This window comes from Ascaphus truei, unplaced genomic scaffold (assembly GCF_040206685.1).
Source record: "Ascaphus truei isolate aAscTru1 unplaced genomic scaffold, aAscTru1.hap1 HAP1_SCAFFOLD_484, whole genome shotgun sequence".
In the NCBI taxonomy this organism is placed as follows: Eukaryota; Metazoa; Chordata; class Amphibia; order Anura; family Ascaphidae; genus Ascaphus; species Ascaphus truei.
The window spans coordinates 163,262-182,500 of NW_027456815.1; the positions used below are offsets into that span (position 1 = coordinate 163,262).

General features: G+C 56.9%; 1 protein-coding gene across 1 annotated transcript in view; it reads left to right on the forward strand.

Annotated features, from left to right (window-relative positions):
• SSRP1 (structure specific recognition protein 1) overlaps positions 1–19,239 on the forward strand; it is a 68,133-nt gene that overhangs the window by 22,310 nt on the left and 26,584 nt on the right. The window contains exons 4-9 of the mRNA XM_075584210.1: positions 6,000–6,190; positions 6,291–6,521; positions 7,393–7,496; positions 8,645–8,773; positions 10,785–11,006; positions 17,218–17,290. Coding sequence (XP_075440325.1) covers positions 6,000–6,190; positions 6,291–6,521; positions 7,393–7,496; positions 8,645–8,773; positions 10,785–11,006; positions 17,218–17,290 — 950 coding nt within the window. The remainder of the gene's footprint in view (positions 1–5,999; positions 6,191–6,290; positions 6,522–7,392; positions 7,497–8,644; positions 8,774–10,784; positions 11,007–17,217; positions 17,291–19,239) is intronic.

Here is a 19,239-nt window from a genome sequence, read left to right on the forward strand (position 1 = left end):
TCTGGTTCCCTGTGTACCTCTCTGGTTCTCTGTACGCCTCTCCCTGTGTACCTCTCTGGTTCTCTGTACGCCTCTCCCTGTGTACCTCTCTGGTTCCCTGTGCGCCTCTCCCTGTGTACTTCTCTGGTTCCCTGTGCGCCTCTCCCTGTGTACCTCTCTGGTTCCCTGTGCGCTTCTCCCTGTGTACCTCTCTGGTTCCCTGTGCGCCTCTCCCTGTGTACCTCTCTGGTTCCCTGTGCGCCTCTCCCTGTGTACCTCTCTGGTTCCCTGTGCGCCTCTCGCTGTGTACCTCTCTGGTTCCCTGTGCGCTTCTCCCTGTGTACCTCTCTGGTTCCCTGTGCGCTTCTCCCTGTGTACCTCTCTGGTTCCCTGTGCGCCTCTCCCTGTGTACCTCTCTGGTTCCCTGTGCGCTTCTCCCTGTGTACCTCTCTGGTTCCCTGTGCGCCTCTCCCTGTGTACCTCTCTGGTTCCCTGTGCGCCTCTCCCTGTGTACCTCTCTGGTTCCCTGTGCGCTGCTCCCTGTGTACCTCTCTGGTTCCCTGTGCGTCTCTCCCTGTGTACCTCTCTGGTTCCCTGTGCGCTTCTCCCTGTGTACCTCTCTGGTTCCCTGTGCGCCTCTCCCTGTGTACCTCTCTGGTTCCCTGTGCGCCTCTCCCTGTGTACCTCTCTGGTTCCCTGTGCGCTTCTCCCTGTGTACCGCTCTGGTTCCCTGTGCGGTTCTCCCTGTGTACCGCTCTGGTTCCCTGTGCGCCTCTCCCTGTGTACCGCTCTGGTTCCCTGTGCGCCTCTCCCTGTGTACCTCTCTGGTTCCCTGTGCGCCTCTCCCTGTGTACCTCTCTGGTTCCCTGTGCGCCTCTCCCTGTGTACCGCTCTGGTTCCCTGTGCGCCTCTCCCTGTGTACCTCTCTGGTTCCCTGTGCGCCTCTCCCTGTGTACCTCTCTGGTTCCCTGTGCGCCTCTCCCTGTGTACCTCTCTGGTTCCCTGTGCGCCTCTCCCTGTGTACCTCTCTGGTTCCCTGTGCGCCTCTCCCTCTGTACCTCTCTGGTTCCCTGTGCGCCTCTCCCTGTGTACCTCTCTGGTTCCCTGTACGCCTCTCCCTGTGTACCTCTCTGGTTCCCTGTGTACCTCTCTGGTTCTCTGTACGCCTCTCCCTGTGTACCTCTCTGGTTCCCTGTACGCCTCTCCCTGTGTACCTCTCTTGTTCCCTGTGCGCCTCTCCCTGTGTACCTCTCTGGTTCCCTGTGCGCCTCTCCCTGTGTACCTCTCATGTTCCCTGTGCGCCTCTCCCTGTGTACCTCTCTGGTTCCCTGTGCGCTTCTCCCTGTGTACCTCTCTGGTTCCCTGTGCGCCTCTCCTTGTGTACCTCTTTGGTTCCCTGTGCGCCTCTCCCTGTGTACCTCTCTGGTTCCCTGTGCGCCTCTCCTTGTGTACCTCTTTGGTTCCCTGTGCGCCTCTCCCTGTGTACCTCTCTGGTTCCCTGTGCGCCTCTCCCTGTGTACCTCTCTGGTTCCCTGTGCGCCTCTCGCTGTGTACCTCTCTGGTTCCCTGTGCGCTTCTCCCTGTGTACCTCTCTGGTTCCCTGTGCGCCTCTCCCTGTGTACCTCTCTGGTTCCCTGTGCGCCTCTCCCTGTGTACCTCTCTGGTTCCCTGTGCGCTTCTCCCTGTGTACCGCTCTGGTTCCCTGTGCGCCTCTCCCTGTGTACCTCTCTGGTTCCCTGTGCGCCTCTCCCTGTGTACCTCTCTTGTTCCCTGTGCGCCTCTCCCTGTGTACCTCTCTGGTTCCCTGTGCGCCTCTCCCTGTGTACCTCTCTGGTTCCCTGTGCGCCTCTCCCTCTGTACCTCTCTGGTTCCCTGTGCGCCTCTCCCTGTGTACCTCTCTGGTTCCCTGTACGCCTCTCCCTGTGTACCTCTCTGGTTCCCTGTGTACCTCTCTGGTTCTCTGTACGCCTCTCCCTGTGTACCTCTCTGGTTCTCTGTACGCCTCTCCCTGTCTACCTCTCTGGTTCCCTGTGCGCCTCTCCCTGTGTACCTCTCTGGTTCCCTGTGCGCCTCTCCCTGTGTACCTCTCTGGTTCCCTGTGCGCCTCTCCCTGTGTACCTCTCTGGTTCTCTGTGCGCCTCTCCCTGTGTGCGCCTCTCCCTCTGTACCTCTCTGGTTCCCTGTGCGCCTCTCCCTGTGTACCTCTCTGGTTCCCTGTGCGCCTCTCCCTGTGTACCTCTCTGGTTCCCTGTGCGCCTCTCCCTGTGTACCTCTCTGGTTCCCTGTGCGCCTCTCCCTGTGTACCTCTCTGGTTCCCTGTGCGCCTCTCCCTGTGTACCGCTCTGGTTCCCTGTGCGCCTCTCCCTGTGTACCTCTCTGGTTCCCTGTGCGCCTCTCCCTCTGTACCTCTCTGGTTCCCTGTGCGCCTCTCCCTCTGTACCTCTCTGGTTCCCTGTGCGCCTCTCCCTGTGTACCTCTCTGGTTCCCTGTACGCCTCTCCCTGTGTACCTCTCTGGTTCCCTGTGCGCCTCTCCCTCTGTACCTCTCTGGTTCCCTGTGCGCCTCTCCCTGTGTACCTCTCTGGTTCCCTGTACGCCTCTCCCTGTGTACCTCTCTGGTTCCCTGTGTACCTCTCTGGTTCTCTGTACGCCTCTCCCTGTGTACCTCTCTGGTTCTCTGTACGCCTCTCCCTGTGTACCTCTCTGGTTCCCTGTGCGCCTCTCCCTGTGTACTTCTCTGGTTCCCTGTGCGCCTCTCCCTGTGTACCTCTCTGGTTCCCTGTGCGCTTCTCCCTGTGTACCTCTCTGGTTCCCTGTGCGCCTCTCCCTGTGTACCTCTCTGGTTCCCTGTGCGCCTCTCCCTGTGTACCTCTCTGGTTCCCTGTGCGCCTCTCGCTGTGTACCTCTCTGGTTCCCTGTGCGCTTCTCCCTGTGTACCTCTCTGGTTCCCTGTGCGCTTCTCCCTGTGTACCTCTCTGGTTCCCTGTGCGCCTCTCCCTGTGTACCTCTCTGGTTCCCTGTGCGCTTCTCCCTGTGTACCTCTCTGGTTCCCTGTGCGCCTCTCCCTGTGTACCTCTCTGGTTCCCTGTGCGCCTCTCCCTGTGTACCTCTCTGGTTCCCTGTGCGCTGCTCCCTGTGTACCTCTCTGGTTCCCTGTGCGTCTCTCCCTGTGTACCTCTCTGGTTCCCTGTGCGCTTCTCCCTGTGTACCTCTCTGGTTCCCTGTGCGCCTCTCCCTGTGTACCTCTCTGGTTCCCTGTGCGCCTCTCCCTGTGTACCTCTCTGGTTCCCTGTGCGCTTCTCCCTGTGTACCGCTCTGGTTCCCTGTGCGGTTCTCCCTGTGTACCGCTCTGGTTCCCTGTGCGCCTCTCCCTGTGTACCGCTCTGGTTCCCTGTGCGCCTCTCCCTGTGTACCTCTCTGGTTCCCTGTGCGCCTCTCCCTGTGTACCTCTCTGGTTCCCTGTGCGCCTCTCCCTGTGTACCGCTCTGGTTCCCTGTGCGCCTCTCCCTGTGTACCTCTCTGGTTCCCTGTGCGCCTCTCCCTGTGTACCTCTCTGGTTCCCTGTGCGCCTCTCCCTGTGTACCTCTCTGGTTCCCTGTGCGCCTCTCCCTGTGTACCTCTCTGGTTCCCTGTGCGCCTCTCCCTCTGTACCTCTCTGGTTCCCTGTGCGCCTCTCCCTGTGTACCTCTCTGGTTCCCTGTACGCCTCTCCCTGTGTACCTCTCTGGTTCCCTGTGTACCTCTCTGGTTCTCTGTACGCCTCTCCCTGTGTACCTCTCTGGTTCCCTGTACGCCTCTCCCTGTGTACCTCTCTTGTTCCCTGTGCGCCTCTCCCTGTGTACCTCTCTGGTTCCCTGTGCGCCTCTCCCTGTGTACCTCTCATGTTCCCTGTGCGCCTCTCCCTGTGTACCTCTCTGGTTCCCTGTGCGCTTCTCCCTGTGTACCTCTCTGGTTCCCTGTGCGCCTCTCCTTGTGTACCTCTTTGGTTCCCTGTGCGCCTCTCCCTGTGTACCTCTCTGGTTCCCTGTGCGCCTCTCCTTGTGTACCTCTTTGGTTCCCTGTGCGCCTCTCCCTGTGTACCTCTCTGGTTCCCTGTGCGCCTCTCCCTGTGTACCTCTCTGGTTCCCTGTGCGCCTCTCGCTGTGTACCTCTCTGGTTCCCTGTGCGCTTCTCCCTGTGTACCTCTCTGGTTCCCTGTGCGCCTCTCCCTGTGTACCTCTCTGGTTCCCTGTGCGCCTCTCCCTGTGTACCTCTCTGGTTCCCTGTGCGCTTCTCCCTGTGTACCGCTCTGGTTCCCTGTGCGCCTCTCCCTGTGTACCTCTCTGGTTCCCTGTGCGCCTCTCCCTGTGTACCTCTCTTGTTCCCTGTGCGCCTCTCCCTGTGTACCTCTCTGGTTCCCTGTGCGCCTCTCCCTGTGTACCTCTCTGGTTCCCTGTGCGCTTCTCCCTGTGTACCGCTCTGGTTCCCTGTGCGCCTCTCCCTGTGTACCTCTCTGGTTCCCTGTGCGCCTCTCCCTGTGTACCTCTCTTGTTCCCTGTGCGCCTCTCCCTGTGTACCTCTCTGGTTCCCTGTGCGCCTCTCCCTGTGTACCTCTCTGGTTCCCTGTGCGCTTCTCCCTGTGTACCTCTCTGGTTCCCTGTGCGCCTCTCCTTGTGTACCTCTTTGGTTCCCTCTGCGCCTCTCCCTGTGTACCTCTCTGGTTCCCTGTGCGCCTCTCGCTGTGTACCTCTCTGGTTCCCTGTGCGCTTCTCCCTGTGTACCTCTCTGGTTCCCTGTGCGCTTCTCCCTGTGTATCTCTCTGGTTCCCTGTGCGCCTCTCCCTGTGTACCTCTCTGGTTCCCTGTGCGCTTCTCCCTGTGTACCTCTCTGGTTCCCTGTGCGCCTCTCCCTGTGTACCTCTCTGGTTCCCTGTGCGCCTCTCCCTGTGTACCTCTCTGGTTCCCTGTGCGCCTCTCCCTGTGTACCTCTCTGGTTCCCTGTGCGCTTCTCCCTGTGTACCTCTCTGGTTCCCTGTGCGCCTCTCCCTGTGTACCTCTCTGGTTCCCTGTGCGCCTCTCCCTGTGTACCCCTCTGGTTCCCTGTGCGCTTCTCCCTGTGTACCTCTCTGGTTCCCTGTGCGCCTCTCCCTGTGTACCGCTCTGGTTCTCTGTGCTCCTCTCCCTGTGTACCTCTCTGGTTTCCTGTGCGCCTCTCCCTGTGTACCTCTCTGGTTCCCTGTGCGCCTCTCCCTGTGTACCTCTCTGGTTCCCTGTGCGCCTCTCCCTGTGTACCTCTCTGGTTCCCTGTGCGCCTCTCCCTGTGTACCTCTCTGGTTCCCTGTACGCCTCTCCCTGTGTACCTCTCTGGTTCCCTGTGCGCCTCTCCCTGTGTACCTCTCTGGTTCCCTGTGCGCCTCTCCCTGTGTACCCCTCTGGTTCCCTGTGCGCCTCTCCCTGTGTACCCCTCTGGTTCCCTGTGCGCCTCTCCCTGTGTACCTCTCTGGTTCCCTGTGCGCTTCTCCCTGTGTACCTCTCTGGTTCCCTGTGCGCTTCTCCCTGTGTACCTCTCTGATTCCCTGTGCGCCTCTCCCTGTGTACCGCTCTGGTTCCCTGTGCGCCTCTCCCTGTGTACCGCTCTGGTTCTCTGTGCGCCTTTCCCTGTGTACCTCTCTGGTTCCCTGTGCGCCTCTCCCTGTGTACCTCTCTGGTTCTCTGTGCGCCTCTCCCTGTGTACCTCTCTGGTTCCCAGTGCGCGTCTCCCTGTGTACCTCTCTGGTTCCCTGTGCGCCTCTCCCTGTGTGCCTCTCTGATTCCCTGTGCGCCTCTCCCTGTGTACCTCTCTGGTTCCCTGTGCGCCTCTCCCTGTGTACCTCTCTGGTTCTCTGTGTACCTCTCTGATTACCTGTGCGCCTCTCCCTGTGTACCAGTCTGGTTCCCACAGATGTCTGTACCATTTTCTGCGGTTCGCACTGTGCATCTCATTGCACACCGGTATTGTCTGCTCTCCGTGTAGATTGAACACACTGTAAATTCTGCCCATCCAGGACAGCTGCTTTCGTTCGATGTGGGGGATCAGCCATCCTTCGAGCTCCCCCTCAGCAATGTGTCTCAGTGTACCACGGGTAAGAACGAGGTAACACTGGAGTTTCACCAGAATGATGACTCTGAGGTCTCTCTCATGGAGATTCGCTTCTACGTCCCACCGTCACAGGACGATGGAGGGGACCCTGTGGAGGTCAGAGTTCCTTCTGCTCATCTCGCTTGCTTACGTAGACTCTCTTGTGCTCCCTACCCCCTCTCTGGTGCTCCTTTATCACGGGCTCTCTTCCCTGCAGGCATTTGCTCAGAACGTGCTCTCTAAGGCAGATGTGATCCAAGCGACCGGTGATGCAGTGTGTATATTCCGTGAGCTGCAGTGCCTGACCCCGCGCGGACGGTACGATATCCGGATATACCCCTCCTTCCTGCACTTGCACGGAAAAACCTTTGACTACAAGATTCCTTACACCACGGTGCTGCGTCTCTTCCTGCTGCCACACAAGGACCAGAGGCAGATGTTCTTTGTGGTAAGTCTGCCTGTGTTTGCTAAAGCTGTGGCCCGTTGTGCCAAGGCTGTGTACCCACGTGGCCCGTTGTGCCAAGGCTGTGTACCCACGTGGCCCGTTGTGCCAAGGCTGTGTGCCCATGTGGACCTTGTGTCTCACACATGACATCCTGAATGAGGCGGTCACTGACCTCTCGCCCTGTATCACTGCTGTGTTAGGCGGTCACTGACCTCTCGCCCTGTATCGCTGCTGTATTAGGCGGTCACTGACCTTTCGCCCTGTATCGCTGCTGTATTAGGCGGTTACTGACCTCTCGCCCTGTATCGCTGCTGTATTAGGCGGTCACTGACCTTTCGCCCTGTATCGCTGCTGTGTTAGGCGGTCACTGACCTCTCGCCCTGTATCGCTGCTGTATTAGGCGGTCACTTGCCTCTCGCCCTGTATCGCTGCTGTATTAGGCGGTCACTTGCCTCTCGCCCTGTATCGCTGCTGTATTAGGCGGTCACTGACCTCTCGCCCTGTATCGCTGCTGTATTAGGCGGTCACTGACTTCTCGCCCTGTATCGCTGCTGTATTAGGCGGTCACGGACCTCTCGCCCTGTATCGCTGCTGTATTAGGCGGTCACTGACCTCTCGCCCTGTATCGCTGCTGTATTAGGCGGTCACTTGCCTCTCGCCCTGTATCGCTGCTGTATTAGGCGATCACTGACCTCTCGCCCTGTATCGCTGCTGTATTAGGCGGTCACTGACCTCTCGCCCAGGGCGATGACCCCAAGCAGCTGTGATTCGGACCGAGGTATTTTGAACAGTATAACTTTCTACGCTGAGTATCGTCCTTTAGCAGCTTAGAGACGGCGGGGATATCTGAAGTTGGTGTGTTTCTCTATCACAGATCAGTCTAGATCCCCCCATTAAGCAGGGACAAACTCGCTATCACTTCCTGATCCTGCTCTTCTCAAAAGACGAGGACATCACACTGACACTCAACATGAGCGAGTAAGTGATAGTCGTGCAGTATTTATCTTGCTTGCTCTCTGCTGCTCTGTGGCCCACAAGCCACTTAAAGCTGCAGGTCAGTTTTTATTTTTTATTTTATTTATTTTTTTACTTTAATAGTTTCATGTGGGCAATCTCTAATTACCTAAAGAACTGTATAGCTGCCAGTCAATTCGTTCTCCATGTATTGATCGGTGAAATTTGGTGACATCATTAGAGAAGGGATATGTTTTTCCTCTGCTTCTGTCACTCAGTGGAAGCTCATGAATATTCATGAGCACTCCTGCACTGACATGTGCTAGAGGGAGGGCAGGGCTGACAAAGGGGTGTGCCAGGGCTTGTGACAGGACATGAAGGGGCAGTGCCAGGGCTTGTGACAGGACATGAAGGGGCAGTGCCGGGGCTTGTGACAGGACATGAAGGGGCAGTGCCAGGGCTTGTGACAGGACATGAAGGGGCAGTGCCGGGGCTTGTGACAGGACATGAAGGGGCAGTGCCAGGGCTTGTGACAGGACATGAAGGGGCAGTGCCAGGGCTTGTGACAGGACATGAAGGGGCAGTGCCGGGGCTTGTGACAGGACATGAAGGGGCAGTGCCAGGGCTTGTGACAGGACATGAAGGGGCAGTGCCGGGGCTTGTGACAGGACATGAAGGGGCAGTGCCAGGGCTTGTGACAGGACATGAAGGGGCAGTGCCGGGGCTTGTGACAGGACATGAAGGGTCAGTGCCAGGGCTTGTGACAGGACATGAAGGGGCAGTGCCAGGGCTTGTGACAGGACAAGAAGGGTCAGTGCCAGGGCTTGTGACAGGACATGAAGGGGCAGTGCCGGGGCTTGTGACAGGACAAGAAGGGTCAGTGCCAGGGTTTGTGACAGGACATGAAGGGGCAGTGCCTTAGCAAATAGCTGTTAAAATAGAATACAAGAAAATTGGTCTTTCAAAGTTGTTTTTTTAAAAACAGAAAATGCTAAAAGTATTTTTTCTTACTACAGAACTGATTTATTAAAACAAAAAACATGCAGGATATTGACTGAACTGCAGCTTTAATCTCTCCATGACTTGTCTCTCCGTCCCGCTCGCACACTTTGACTTCTCCCTCCCCCCCCCCCACTTTCTCCCCTGCCCCTCTGGTCCTGACACTCTCCCAGAGACGAGGTTGACCGGCGCTTTGAAGGGAAGCTGAAGAAGAACATGTCCGGCTGTCTGTACGAGATGGTCAGTCGTGTAATGAAGGCTCTCGTAAACCGCAAGATCACCGTGCCAGGCAACTTCCAGGGGTGAGAGGGGGGGGAGGGGCAGGGAGATCGGAGGCGGGGGGGGGAGGGTTTCAGGGAGATCGGAGGCGGGGGGGGAGGGGCAGGGAGATCGGAGGCGGGGGGGGAGGGGCAGGGAGATCGGAGGCGGGGGGGGGAGGGGCAGGGAGATCGGAGGCGGGGGGGGGGAGGGGCAGGGAGATTGGAGGCGGGGGGGGGAGGGGCAGGGAGATTGGAGGCGGGGGGGGGGGAGGGGCAGGGAGATTGGAGGCGGGGGGGGGGGAGGGGCAGGGAGATTGGAGGCGGGGGGGGAGGGGCAGGGAGATTGGAGGCGGGGGGGGGAGGGGCAGGGAGATTGGAGGCGGGGGGGGGAGGGGCAGGGAGATCGGAGGCGGGGGGGGGAGGGGCAGGGAGATCGGAGGCGGGGGGGGAGGGGCAGGGAGATCGGAGGCACACACATACAGATATAGGCACACACATACAGATATAGGCACACACATACAGATATAGGCACACACATACAGATATAGGCACACACATACAGATATAGGCACAGACATACAGATATAGGCACAGACATACAGATATAGGCACAGACATACAGATATAGGCACAGACATACAGATATAGGCACACACATACAGATATAGGCACACACATACAGATATAGGCACAGACATACAGATATAGGCACAGACATACAGATATAGGCACACACATACAGATATAGGCACACACATACAGATATAGGCACACACATACAGATATAGGCACACACATACAGATATAGGCACACACATACAGATATAGGCACACACATACAGATATAGGCACACACATACAGATATAGGCACACAGATACAGATATAGGCACACACATACAGATATAGGCACACACATACAGATATAGGCACACACATACAGATATAGGCACACACATACAGATATAGGCACACACATACAGATATAGGCACACACATACAAATATATGCACACACATACAGATATAGTAGATGGAGATTTTAAATCTTGCATTAAACCTTCCAGTAATGGGAGCGGTAACATCTGCCCCATCTGTGCACACGTGAACACGCCATCCTATACACACACGTGAACACGCCATCCTATACACACACGTGAACACGCCATCCTATACACACACGTGAACACGCCATCCTATACACACACGTGAACACGCCATCCTATACACACACGTGAACACGCCATCCTATACACACACGTGAACACGCCATCCTATTCACACACGTGAACACGCCATCCTATTCACACACGTGAACACGCCATCCTATTCACACACGTGAACACGCCATCCTATTCACACACGTGAACACGCCATCCTATTCACACACGTGAACACGCCATCCTATTCACACACGTGAACACGCCGTCCTATTCACACACGTGAACACGCCGTCCTATTCACACACGTGAACACGCCGTCCTATTCACACACGTGAACACGCCGTCCTATTCACACACGTGAACACGCCGTCCTATTCACACACGTGAACACGCCGTCCTATTCACACACGTGAACACGCCGTCCTATTCACACACGTGAACACGCCGTCCTATGCACACGTGAACACGCCGTCCTATTCACACACGTGGACACGCCGTCCTATTCACACACGTGGACACGCCGTCCTATACACACGTGGACACGCCGTCCTATACACACGTGGACACGCCGTCCTATACACACGTGGACACGCCGTCCTATACACACGTGGACACACCGTCCTATACACACGTGGACACGCCGTATACACACGTGGACACGCCGTCCTATACACACGTGGACACGCCGTCCTATACACACGTGGACACGCCGTCCTATACACACGTGGACACGCCGTCCTATACACACGTGGACACACCATCCTATGCACACGTGGACACGCCGTCCTATACACACGTGGACACACCATCCTATGCACACGTGGACACGCCGTCCTATACACACGTGGACACGCCGTCCTATACACACGGAGTCCTATCTCTCACTACACAGGCACTCGGGAGCTCAGTGCATCTCCTGCTCCTACAAGGCCAGCTCGGGGCTGCTGTACCCTCTGGAACGCGGCTTTATCTATGTCCACAAACCTCCGGTCCATATCCGCTTTGATGAGGTCAACTGCGTCAACTTCGCTCGTGGCACCACAACCACGCGCTCCTTCGACTTTGAGATAGAGACAAAGCAGGGCACCCAGTATACCTTCAGCAGCATCGAGAGGTGAGGGGTCGCTGTCCTCTTCCACATTCAGTATTCAAACTGGGTAAACGGACAGAGATACACCTGTGTGTTAATGCATCTCCGTATATTTCTACTCGCAAGTATGTAGGTGCATGGGTGTAACCAGTGTGTGTATCTGCGTTTATTATGTGTATAGTATTTGCCTGTGTGTATGTAGCAGCGCTGTGTACGTAGTGTTTTGCTGTTCATATGTCTGATGCTGTGTATGTGTTTGTGCGTGTAGGAGCTGGCTGTGTGTAGCAGTTGCCTATTTGCGCGTTTAAGAGCTCGCTGTGTGCATGTGTAGCAGTTACCTGTGTGTGCATGTGTAGCAGTTGCCTGTGTGTGCATGTGTAGCAGTTGCCTGTGTGTGCATGTGTAGCAGTTGCCTGTGTGTGCATGTGTAGCAGTTACCTGTGTGTGCATGTGTAGCAGTTACCTGTGTGTGCATGTGTAGCAGTTGCCTGTGTGTGCATGTGTAGCAGTTACCTGTGTGTGCATGTGTAGCAGTTGCCTGTGTGTGCATGTGTAGCAGTTACCTGTGTGTGCATGTGTAGCAGTTACCTGTGTGTGCATGTGTAGCAGTTGCCTGTGTGTGCATGTGTAGCAGTTACCTGTGTGTGCATGTGTAGCAGTTACCTGTGTGTGCATGTGTAGCAGTTACCTGTGTGTGCATGTGTAGCAGTTGCCTGTGTGTGTGTAGGAGCTCGCTGTGTGCATGTGTAGCAGTTACCTGTGTGTGTGTGTAGCAGTTACCTGTGTGTGTAGCAGTTGCCTGTGTGCGTGTAGGAGCTCGCTGTGTGCGTGTAGCAGTTGACTGTGTGCTCATGTAAGAGCTGCTCGCGTGTAGGAACTCGCTGTGTGTGCATGTGTAGGAGATGTGTGCGTGCAGCAGTTGCCTGTGTGCGTGTAGGAGCTCGCTGTGTGCGTGCAGGAGCTCGCTGTGTGCGTGCAGGAGCTGGCTGTGTGCGTGTAGGAGCTCGCTGTGTGTGCATGTGTAGGAGATGTGTGCAAGCAGCAGTTGCCTGTGTGCGTGTAGGAGCTCGCTGTGTGCGTGCAGGAGCTCGCTGTGTGCGTATAGGAGCTCGCTGTGTGCGTATAGGAGCTCGCTGTGTGCGTGCAGGAGCTCGCTGTGTGCGTGCAGGAGCTCGCTGTGTGCGTGTAGGAGCTGGCTGTGTGCGTGTAGGAGCTGGCAGTGTGCGTATAGGAGCTCGCTGTGTGCGTGTAGTAGTTGCCTGTGTGCGTGTAAGAGCTCGCTGTGTGCGTGTGTAGGAGATGTGTGCGTGTAGTAGTTGCCTGTGTGCGTGTAGGAGCTGGCTGTGTGTGCATGTGTAGGAGATGTGTGCGTGTAGTAGTTGCCTGTGTGCGTGTAGGAGCTCGCTGTGTGTGCGTGTGTAGGAGATGTGTGCGTGTAGTAGTTGCTTGTGTGCGTGTAGGAGCTCGCTGTGTGCATGTGTAGGAGATGTGTGCGTGTAGTAGTTGCCTGTGTGCGTGTAAGAGCTCGCTGTGTGCGTGTGTAGGAGATGTGTGCGTGTAGTAGTTGCCTGTGTGCGTGTAGGAGCTCGCTGTGTGCGTGTAGGAGCTCGCTGTGTGCATGTGTAGGAGATGTGTGCGTATAGGAGCTCGCTGTGTGTGTGTAGTAGTTGCCTGTGTGCGTGTAAGAGCTCGCTGTGTGCGTGTGTAGGAGATGTGTGCGTGTAGTAGTTGCTTGTGTGCGTGTAGGAGCTGGCTGTGTGTGCATGTGTAGGAGATGTGTGCGTGTAGTAGTTGTCTGTGTGCGTGTAGGAGCTCGCTGTTTGTGCGTGTGTAGGAGATGTGTGCGTGTAGTAGTTGCTTGTGTGCGTGTAGGAGCTCGCTGTGTGTGCATGTGTAGGAGCTCGCTGTGTGTGCGTGTGTAGGAGATGTGTGCGTGTAGGAGCTCGCTGTGTGTGCATGTGTAGGAGATGTGTGCGTGTAGGAGATGTGTGCGTGTAGGAGCTCGCTGTGTGTGCATGTGTAGGAGATGTGTGCGTGTAGTAGTTGCCTGTGTGCGTGTAGGAGCTCGCTGTGTGCGTGTGTAGGAGATGTGTGCATGTGTAGGAGATGTGTGCGTGTAGGAGCTCGCTGTGTGTGCATGTGTAGGAGATGTGTGCGTGCAGGAGCACGCTGTGTGCGTGTAGTAGTTGCCTGTGTGCGTGTAGGAGCTCGCTGTGTGTGCATGTGTAGAAGATGTGTGCGTGCAGGAGCACGCTGTGTGCGTGCAGGAGCACGCTGTGTGCGTGTAGTAGTTGCCTGTGTGCGTGTAGGAGCTCGCTGTAGGAGATGTGTGCGTGTAGTAGTTGCCTGTGTGCGTGTAGGAGCTCGCTGTGTGCGTGTAGGAGCTCGCTGTGTGTGCGTGTGTAGGAGATGTGTGCGTGTAGTAGTTGCCTGTGTGCGTGTAGGAGCTCGCTGTGTGTGCATGTGTAGGAGATGTGTGCGTGTAGGAGCTCACTGTGCATGTGTAGGAGATGTGTGTGTGTGTGTGTGTGTGTGTGTGAGATGTGTGCGTGTAGTAGTTGCCTGTGTGCGTGTAGGAGCTCGCTGTGTGTGCATGTGTAGAAGATGTGTGCGTGTAGGAGCTCGCTGTGTGTGCATGTGTAGGAGATGTGTGCGTGTAGTAGTTGCCTGTGTGCGTGTAGGAGCTCGCTGTGTGTGCATGTGTAGAAGATGTGTGCGTGCAGGAGCACGCTGTGTGCGTGTAGGAGATGTGTGCGTGTAGGAGCTCGCTGTGTGTGCGTGTGTAGGAGATGTGTGCGTGTAGTAGTTGCCTGTGTGCGTATAGGAGCTCGCTGTGTGCGTGTGTAGGAGATGTGTGCGTGTAGGAGCTCGCTGTGTGTGCGTGTGTAGGAGATGTGTGCGTGTAGTAGTTGCCTGTGTGCGTGTAGGAGCTCGCTGTGTGTGCATGTGTAGGAGATGTGTGCGTGTAGTAGTTGCCTGTGTGCGTGTAGGAGCTCGCTGTGTGCATGTGTAGGAGATGTGTGCGTGTAGTAGTTGCCTGTGTGTGTGTAGGAGCTCACTGTGTGCATGTGTAGGAGATGTGTGTGTGTGTGTGTAGGAGATGTGTGCGTGTAGTAGTTGCCTGTGTGCGTGTAGGAGCTCGCTGTGTGTGCATGTGTAGAAGATGTGTGCGTGCAGGAGCACGCTGTGTGCGTGTAGGAGATGTGTGCGTGTAGGAGCTCGCTGTGTGTGCATGTGTAGGAGATGTGTGCGTGTAGTAGTTGCCTGTGTGCGTGTAGGAGCTCGCTGTGTGCGTGTAGGAGCTCGCTGTGTGTGCGTGTGTAGGAGATGTGTGCGTGTAGTAGTTGCCTGTGTGCGTGTAGGAGCTCGCTGTGTGTGCATGTGTAGGAGATGTGTGCGTGTAGGAGCTCGCTGTGTGTGCGTGTGTAGGAGATGTGTGCGTGTAGTAGTTGCCTGTGTGCGTGTAGGAGCTCGCTGTGTGTGCATGTGTAGGAGATGTATGCGTGTAGTAGTTGCCTGTGTGCGTGTAGGAGCTCGCTGTGTGCGTGTGTAGGTGATGTGTGCGTGTAGGAGCTCGCTGTGTGCATGTGTAGGAGATGTGTGCATGTAGTAGTTGCCTGTGTGCGTGTAGTAGTTGCCTGTGTGCGTGTGTAGGTGATGTGTGCGTGTAGGAGCTCGCTGTGTGTGCATGTGTAGGAGATGTGTGCGTGTAGTAGTTGCCTGTGTGCGTGTAGGAGCTCGCTGTGTGCGTGTGTAGGTGATGTGTGCGTGTAGGAGCTCGCTGTGTGTGCATGTGTAGGAGATGTGTGCGTGTAGTAGTTGCCTGTGTGCGTGTAGGAGCTCGATGTGTGCGTGTAGGAGCTCGCTGTGTGTGCATGTGTAGGAGATGTGTGCGTGTAGGAGCTCGATGTGTGCGTGTAGTAGCTCGCTGTGTGCGTGTAGGAGCTCGCTGTGTGTTCATGTGTAGGAGATGTGTGCGTGTAGTAGTTGCCTGTGTGTGTGTAGGAGCTCGCTGTGTGCATGTGTAGATGATGTGTGCGTGTAGGAGCTCGCTGTGTGTGCATGTGTAGGAGATGTGTGCATGTAGTAGTTGCCTGTGTGCGTGTAGTAGTTGCCTGTGTGCGTGTAGTAGTTGCCTGTGTGCGTGTAGGAGCTCGCTGTGTGCGTGTGTAGGAGATGTTTGCGTGTAGTAGTTGCCTGTGTGCATGTGTAGGAACTCGCTGTGTGCGTGTGTAGGAGATGTGTGCGTGTAGTAGTTGCCTGTGTGTGTGTAGGAGATGTGTGCGTGTAGTAGTTGCCTGTGTGTGTGTAGGAGCTCGCTGTGTGCGTGTAGGAGCTCGCTGTGTGTGCATGTGTAGGAGATGTGTGCGTGTAGTAGTTGCTTGTGTGCGTGTAGGAGCTGGCTGTGTGTGCATGTGTAGGAGATGTGTGCGTGTAGTAGTTGCCTGTGTGCGTGTAGGAGCTCGCTGTGTGTGCGTGTGTAGGAGATGTGTGCGTGTAGTAGTTGCTTGTGTGCGTGTAGGAGCTCGCTGTGTGTGCATGTGTAGGAGATGTGTGCGTGTAGGAGCTCGCTGTGTGTGCATGTGTAGGAGATGTGTGCGTGTAGGAGATGTGTGCGTGTAGGAGCTCGCTGTGTGTGCATGTGTAGGAGATGTGTGCGTGTAGTAGTTGCCTGTGTGCGTGTAGGAGCTCGCTGTGTGCGTGTGTAGGAGATGTGTGCATGTGTAGGAGATGTGTGTGTGTAGGAGCTCGCTGTGTGTGCATGTGTAGGAGATGTGTGCGTGCAGGAGCACGCTGTGTGCGTGTAGGAGCTCGCTGTGTGTGCATGTGTAGGAGATGTGTGCGTGTAGTAGTTGCCTGTGTGCGTGTAGGAGCTCGCTGTGTGTGCATGTGTAGGAGATGTGTGCGTGCAGGAGCACGCTGTGTGCGTGTAGTAGTTGCCTGTGTGCGTGTAGGAGCTCGCTGTGTGTGCATGTGTAGGAGATGTGTGCGTGTAGTAGTTGCCTGTGTGCGTGTAGGAGCTCGCTGTGTGCGTGTAGGAGCTCGCTGTGTGTGCGTGTGTAGGAGATGTGTGCGTGTAGTAGTTGCCTGTGTGCGTGTAGGAGCTCGCTGTGTGTGCATGTGTAGGAGATGTGTGCATGTGTAGGAGATGTGTGTGTGTGTGTGTGTGTGTGTGTATGTGTGCGTGTAGTAGTTGCCTGTGTGCGTGTAGTAGTTGCCTGTGTGCGTGTAGGAGCTCGCTGTGTGCGTGTGTAGGAGATGTGTGCGTGTAGTAGTTGCCTGTGTGCGTGTAGTAGTTGCCTGTGTGCGTGTAGTAGCTCGCTGTGTGCGTGTAGGAGCTCGCTGTGTGTGCATGTGTAGGAGATGTGTGCGTGTAGTAGTTGCCTGTGTGTGTGTAGGAGCTCGCTGTGTGCATGTGTAGATGATGTTTGCGTGTAGGAGCTCGCTGTGTGTGCATGTGTAGGAGATGTGTGCATGTAGTAGTTGCCTGTGTGCGTGTAGTAGTTGCCTGTGTGCGTGTAGTAGTTGCCTGTGTGCGTGTAGGAGCTCGCTGTGTGCGTGTGTAGGAGATGTTTGCGTGTAGTAGTTGCCTGTGTGCATGTGTAGGAACTCGCTGTGTGCGTGTGTAGGAGATGTGTGCGTGTAGTAGTTGCCTGTGTGTGTGTGTAGGAGATGTGTGCGTGTGTAGGAGATGTGTGCGTGTAGGAGCTCGCTGTGTGTGCATGTGTAGGAAATGTGTGCGTGTAGTAGTTGCCTGTGTGCGTGTAGGAGCTCGCTGTGTGTGCATGTGTAGGAGATGTGTTCGTGTAATAGTTGCCTGTGTGCGTGTAGGAGCTCGCTGTGTGCGTGTAGGAGCTCGCTGCGTGCGTGTAGGAGCTCGCTGCGTGCGTGCAGGAGCTAGCTGCGTGCGTGTAGGAGCTCGCTGCGTGCGCGTGCAGGAGCTCGCTGCGTGCGCGTGCAGGAGCTCGCTGCGTGCGCGTGCAGGAGCTCGCTGCGTGCGCGTGCATTAGCTCGCTGCGTGCGCGTGCAGGAGCTCGCTGCGTGCGCGTGCAGGAGCTCGCTGCGTGCGCGTGCAGGAGCTCGCTGCGTGCGCGTGCAGGAGCTCGCTGCGTGCGCGTGCAGGAGCTCGCTGCGTGCGCGTGCAGGAGCTCGCTGCGTGCGCGTGCAGGAGCTCGCTGCGTGCGCGTGCAGGAGCTCGCTGTGCGCCCCCTGAGATCTCCTCTGATCCTCGCAGGGAGGAATACGGGAAGCTCTTTGACTTTGTGAACAACAAGAAACTGAACATCAAGAATCGAGGACTCAAAGAGGTGAGCACCCTGTCACATGGCACCTTCTACACATGTGCGCTCTCTCCAACGCATGCGCGCTCTCTCTGCTACACAAGCGCGCTCTCTCTGCTACACAAGCGCGCTCTCTCCGCTACACAAGCGCACTCTCTCCGCTACACAGGCGCGCTCTCTCTGTGCTACACAGGCGCGCTCTCTGTGCTACACAGGCGCGCTCTCTGTGCTACACAGGCGCGCTCTCTGTGCTACACAGGCGCGCTCTCTGTGCTACACAGGCGCGCTCTCTCTGTGCTACACAGGCGCGCTCTCTCTGTGCTACACAGGCGCGCTCTCTCTGTGCTACACAGGCGCGCTCTCTCTGTGCTACACAGGCGCGCTCTCTGTGCTACACAGGCGCGCTCTCTCTGTGCTACACAGGCGCGCTCTCTCTGTGCTACACAGGCGCGCTCTCTCTGTGCTACACAGGCGCGCTCTCTCTGTGCTACACAGGCGCGCTCTCTCTGTGCTACACAGGCGCGCGCTCTCTCTGTGCTACACAGGCGCGCTCTCTCTGTGCTACACAGGCGCGCTCTCTCTGTGCTACACAGGCGCGCTCTCTCTGTGCTACACAGGCGCGCTCTCTCTGTGCTACACAGGCGCGCTCTCTCTGTGCTACACAGGCGCGCTCTCTCTGTGCTACACAGGCGCGCTCTCTCTGTGCTACACAGGCGCTCTCTCTCTGTGCTACACAGGCGCTCTCTCTCTGCTACACAGGCGCTCTCTCTCTGTGCTACACAGGCGCGCTCTCTGTGCTACACAGGCGCGCTCTCTGTGCTACACAGGCGCGCTCTCTCTGTGCTACACAGGCGCGCTCTCTGTGCTACACAGGCGCGCTCTCTGTGCTACACAGGCGCGCTCTCTGTGCTACACAGGCGCGCTCTCTCTGTGCTACACAGGCGCGCTCTCTCTGTGCTACACAAGCGCTCTCTCTGTGCTACACAGGCGCGCTCTCTGTGCTACACAGGCGCGCTCTCTCTGTGCTACACAGGCGCGCTCTCTCTGTGCTACACAGGCGCGCCCTCTCTGTGCTACACAGGCGCGCTCTCTGTGCTACACAGGCGCGCTCTCTCTGTGCTACACAGGCGCGCTCTCTCTGTGCTACACAGGCGCGCTCTCTCTGTGCTACACAGGCGCGCTCTCTCTGTGCTACACAGGCGCGCTCTCTCTGTGCTACACAGGCGCGCTCTCTGTGCTACACAGGCGCTCTCTCTCTGTGCTACACAGGCGCGCTCTCTCTGTGCTACACAGGCGCTCTCTCTCTGTGCTACACAGGCGCTCTCTCTCTCTGTGCTACACAGGCGCTCTCTCTCTCTGTGCTACACAGGCGCTCTCTCTCTCTCTGTGCTACACAGGCGCTCTCTCTCTGTGCTACACAGGCGCTCTCTCTCTGTGCTACACAGGCGCTCTCTCTCTGTGCTACACAGGCGCTCTCTCTGTGCTACACAGGCGCGCTCTCTCTGTGCTACACAGGCGCGCTCTCTCTCTGTGCTACACAGGCGCTCTCTCTGTGCTACACAGGCGCGCTCTCTCTGTGCTACACAGGCGCTCTCTCTCTGTGCTACACAGGCGCTCTCTCTCTGTGCTACACAGGCGCTCTCTCTCTGTGCTACACAGGCGCTCTCTCTCTGTGCTACACAGGCGCTCTCTCTCTGTGCTACACAGGCGCTCTCTCTCTGTGCTACACAGGCGCTCTCTCTCTGTGCTGCACAGGCGCTCTCTCTCTGTGCTACACAGGCGCTCTCTCTCTGTGCTACACAGGCGCTCTCTCTCTGCTACACAGGCGCTCTCTCTCTGTGCTACACAGGCGCTCTCTCTGTGCTACACAGGCGCTCTCTCTCTGTGCTACACAGGCGCTCTCTCTCTCTGTGCTACACAGGCGCTCTCTCTCTGTGCTACACAGGCGCGCTCTCTCTCTGTGCTACACAGGCGCT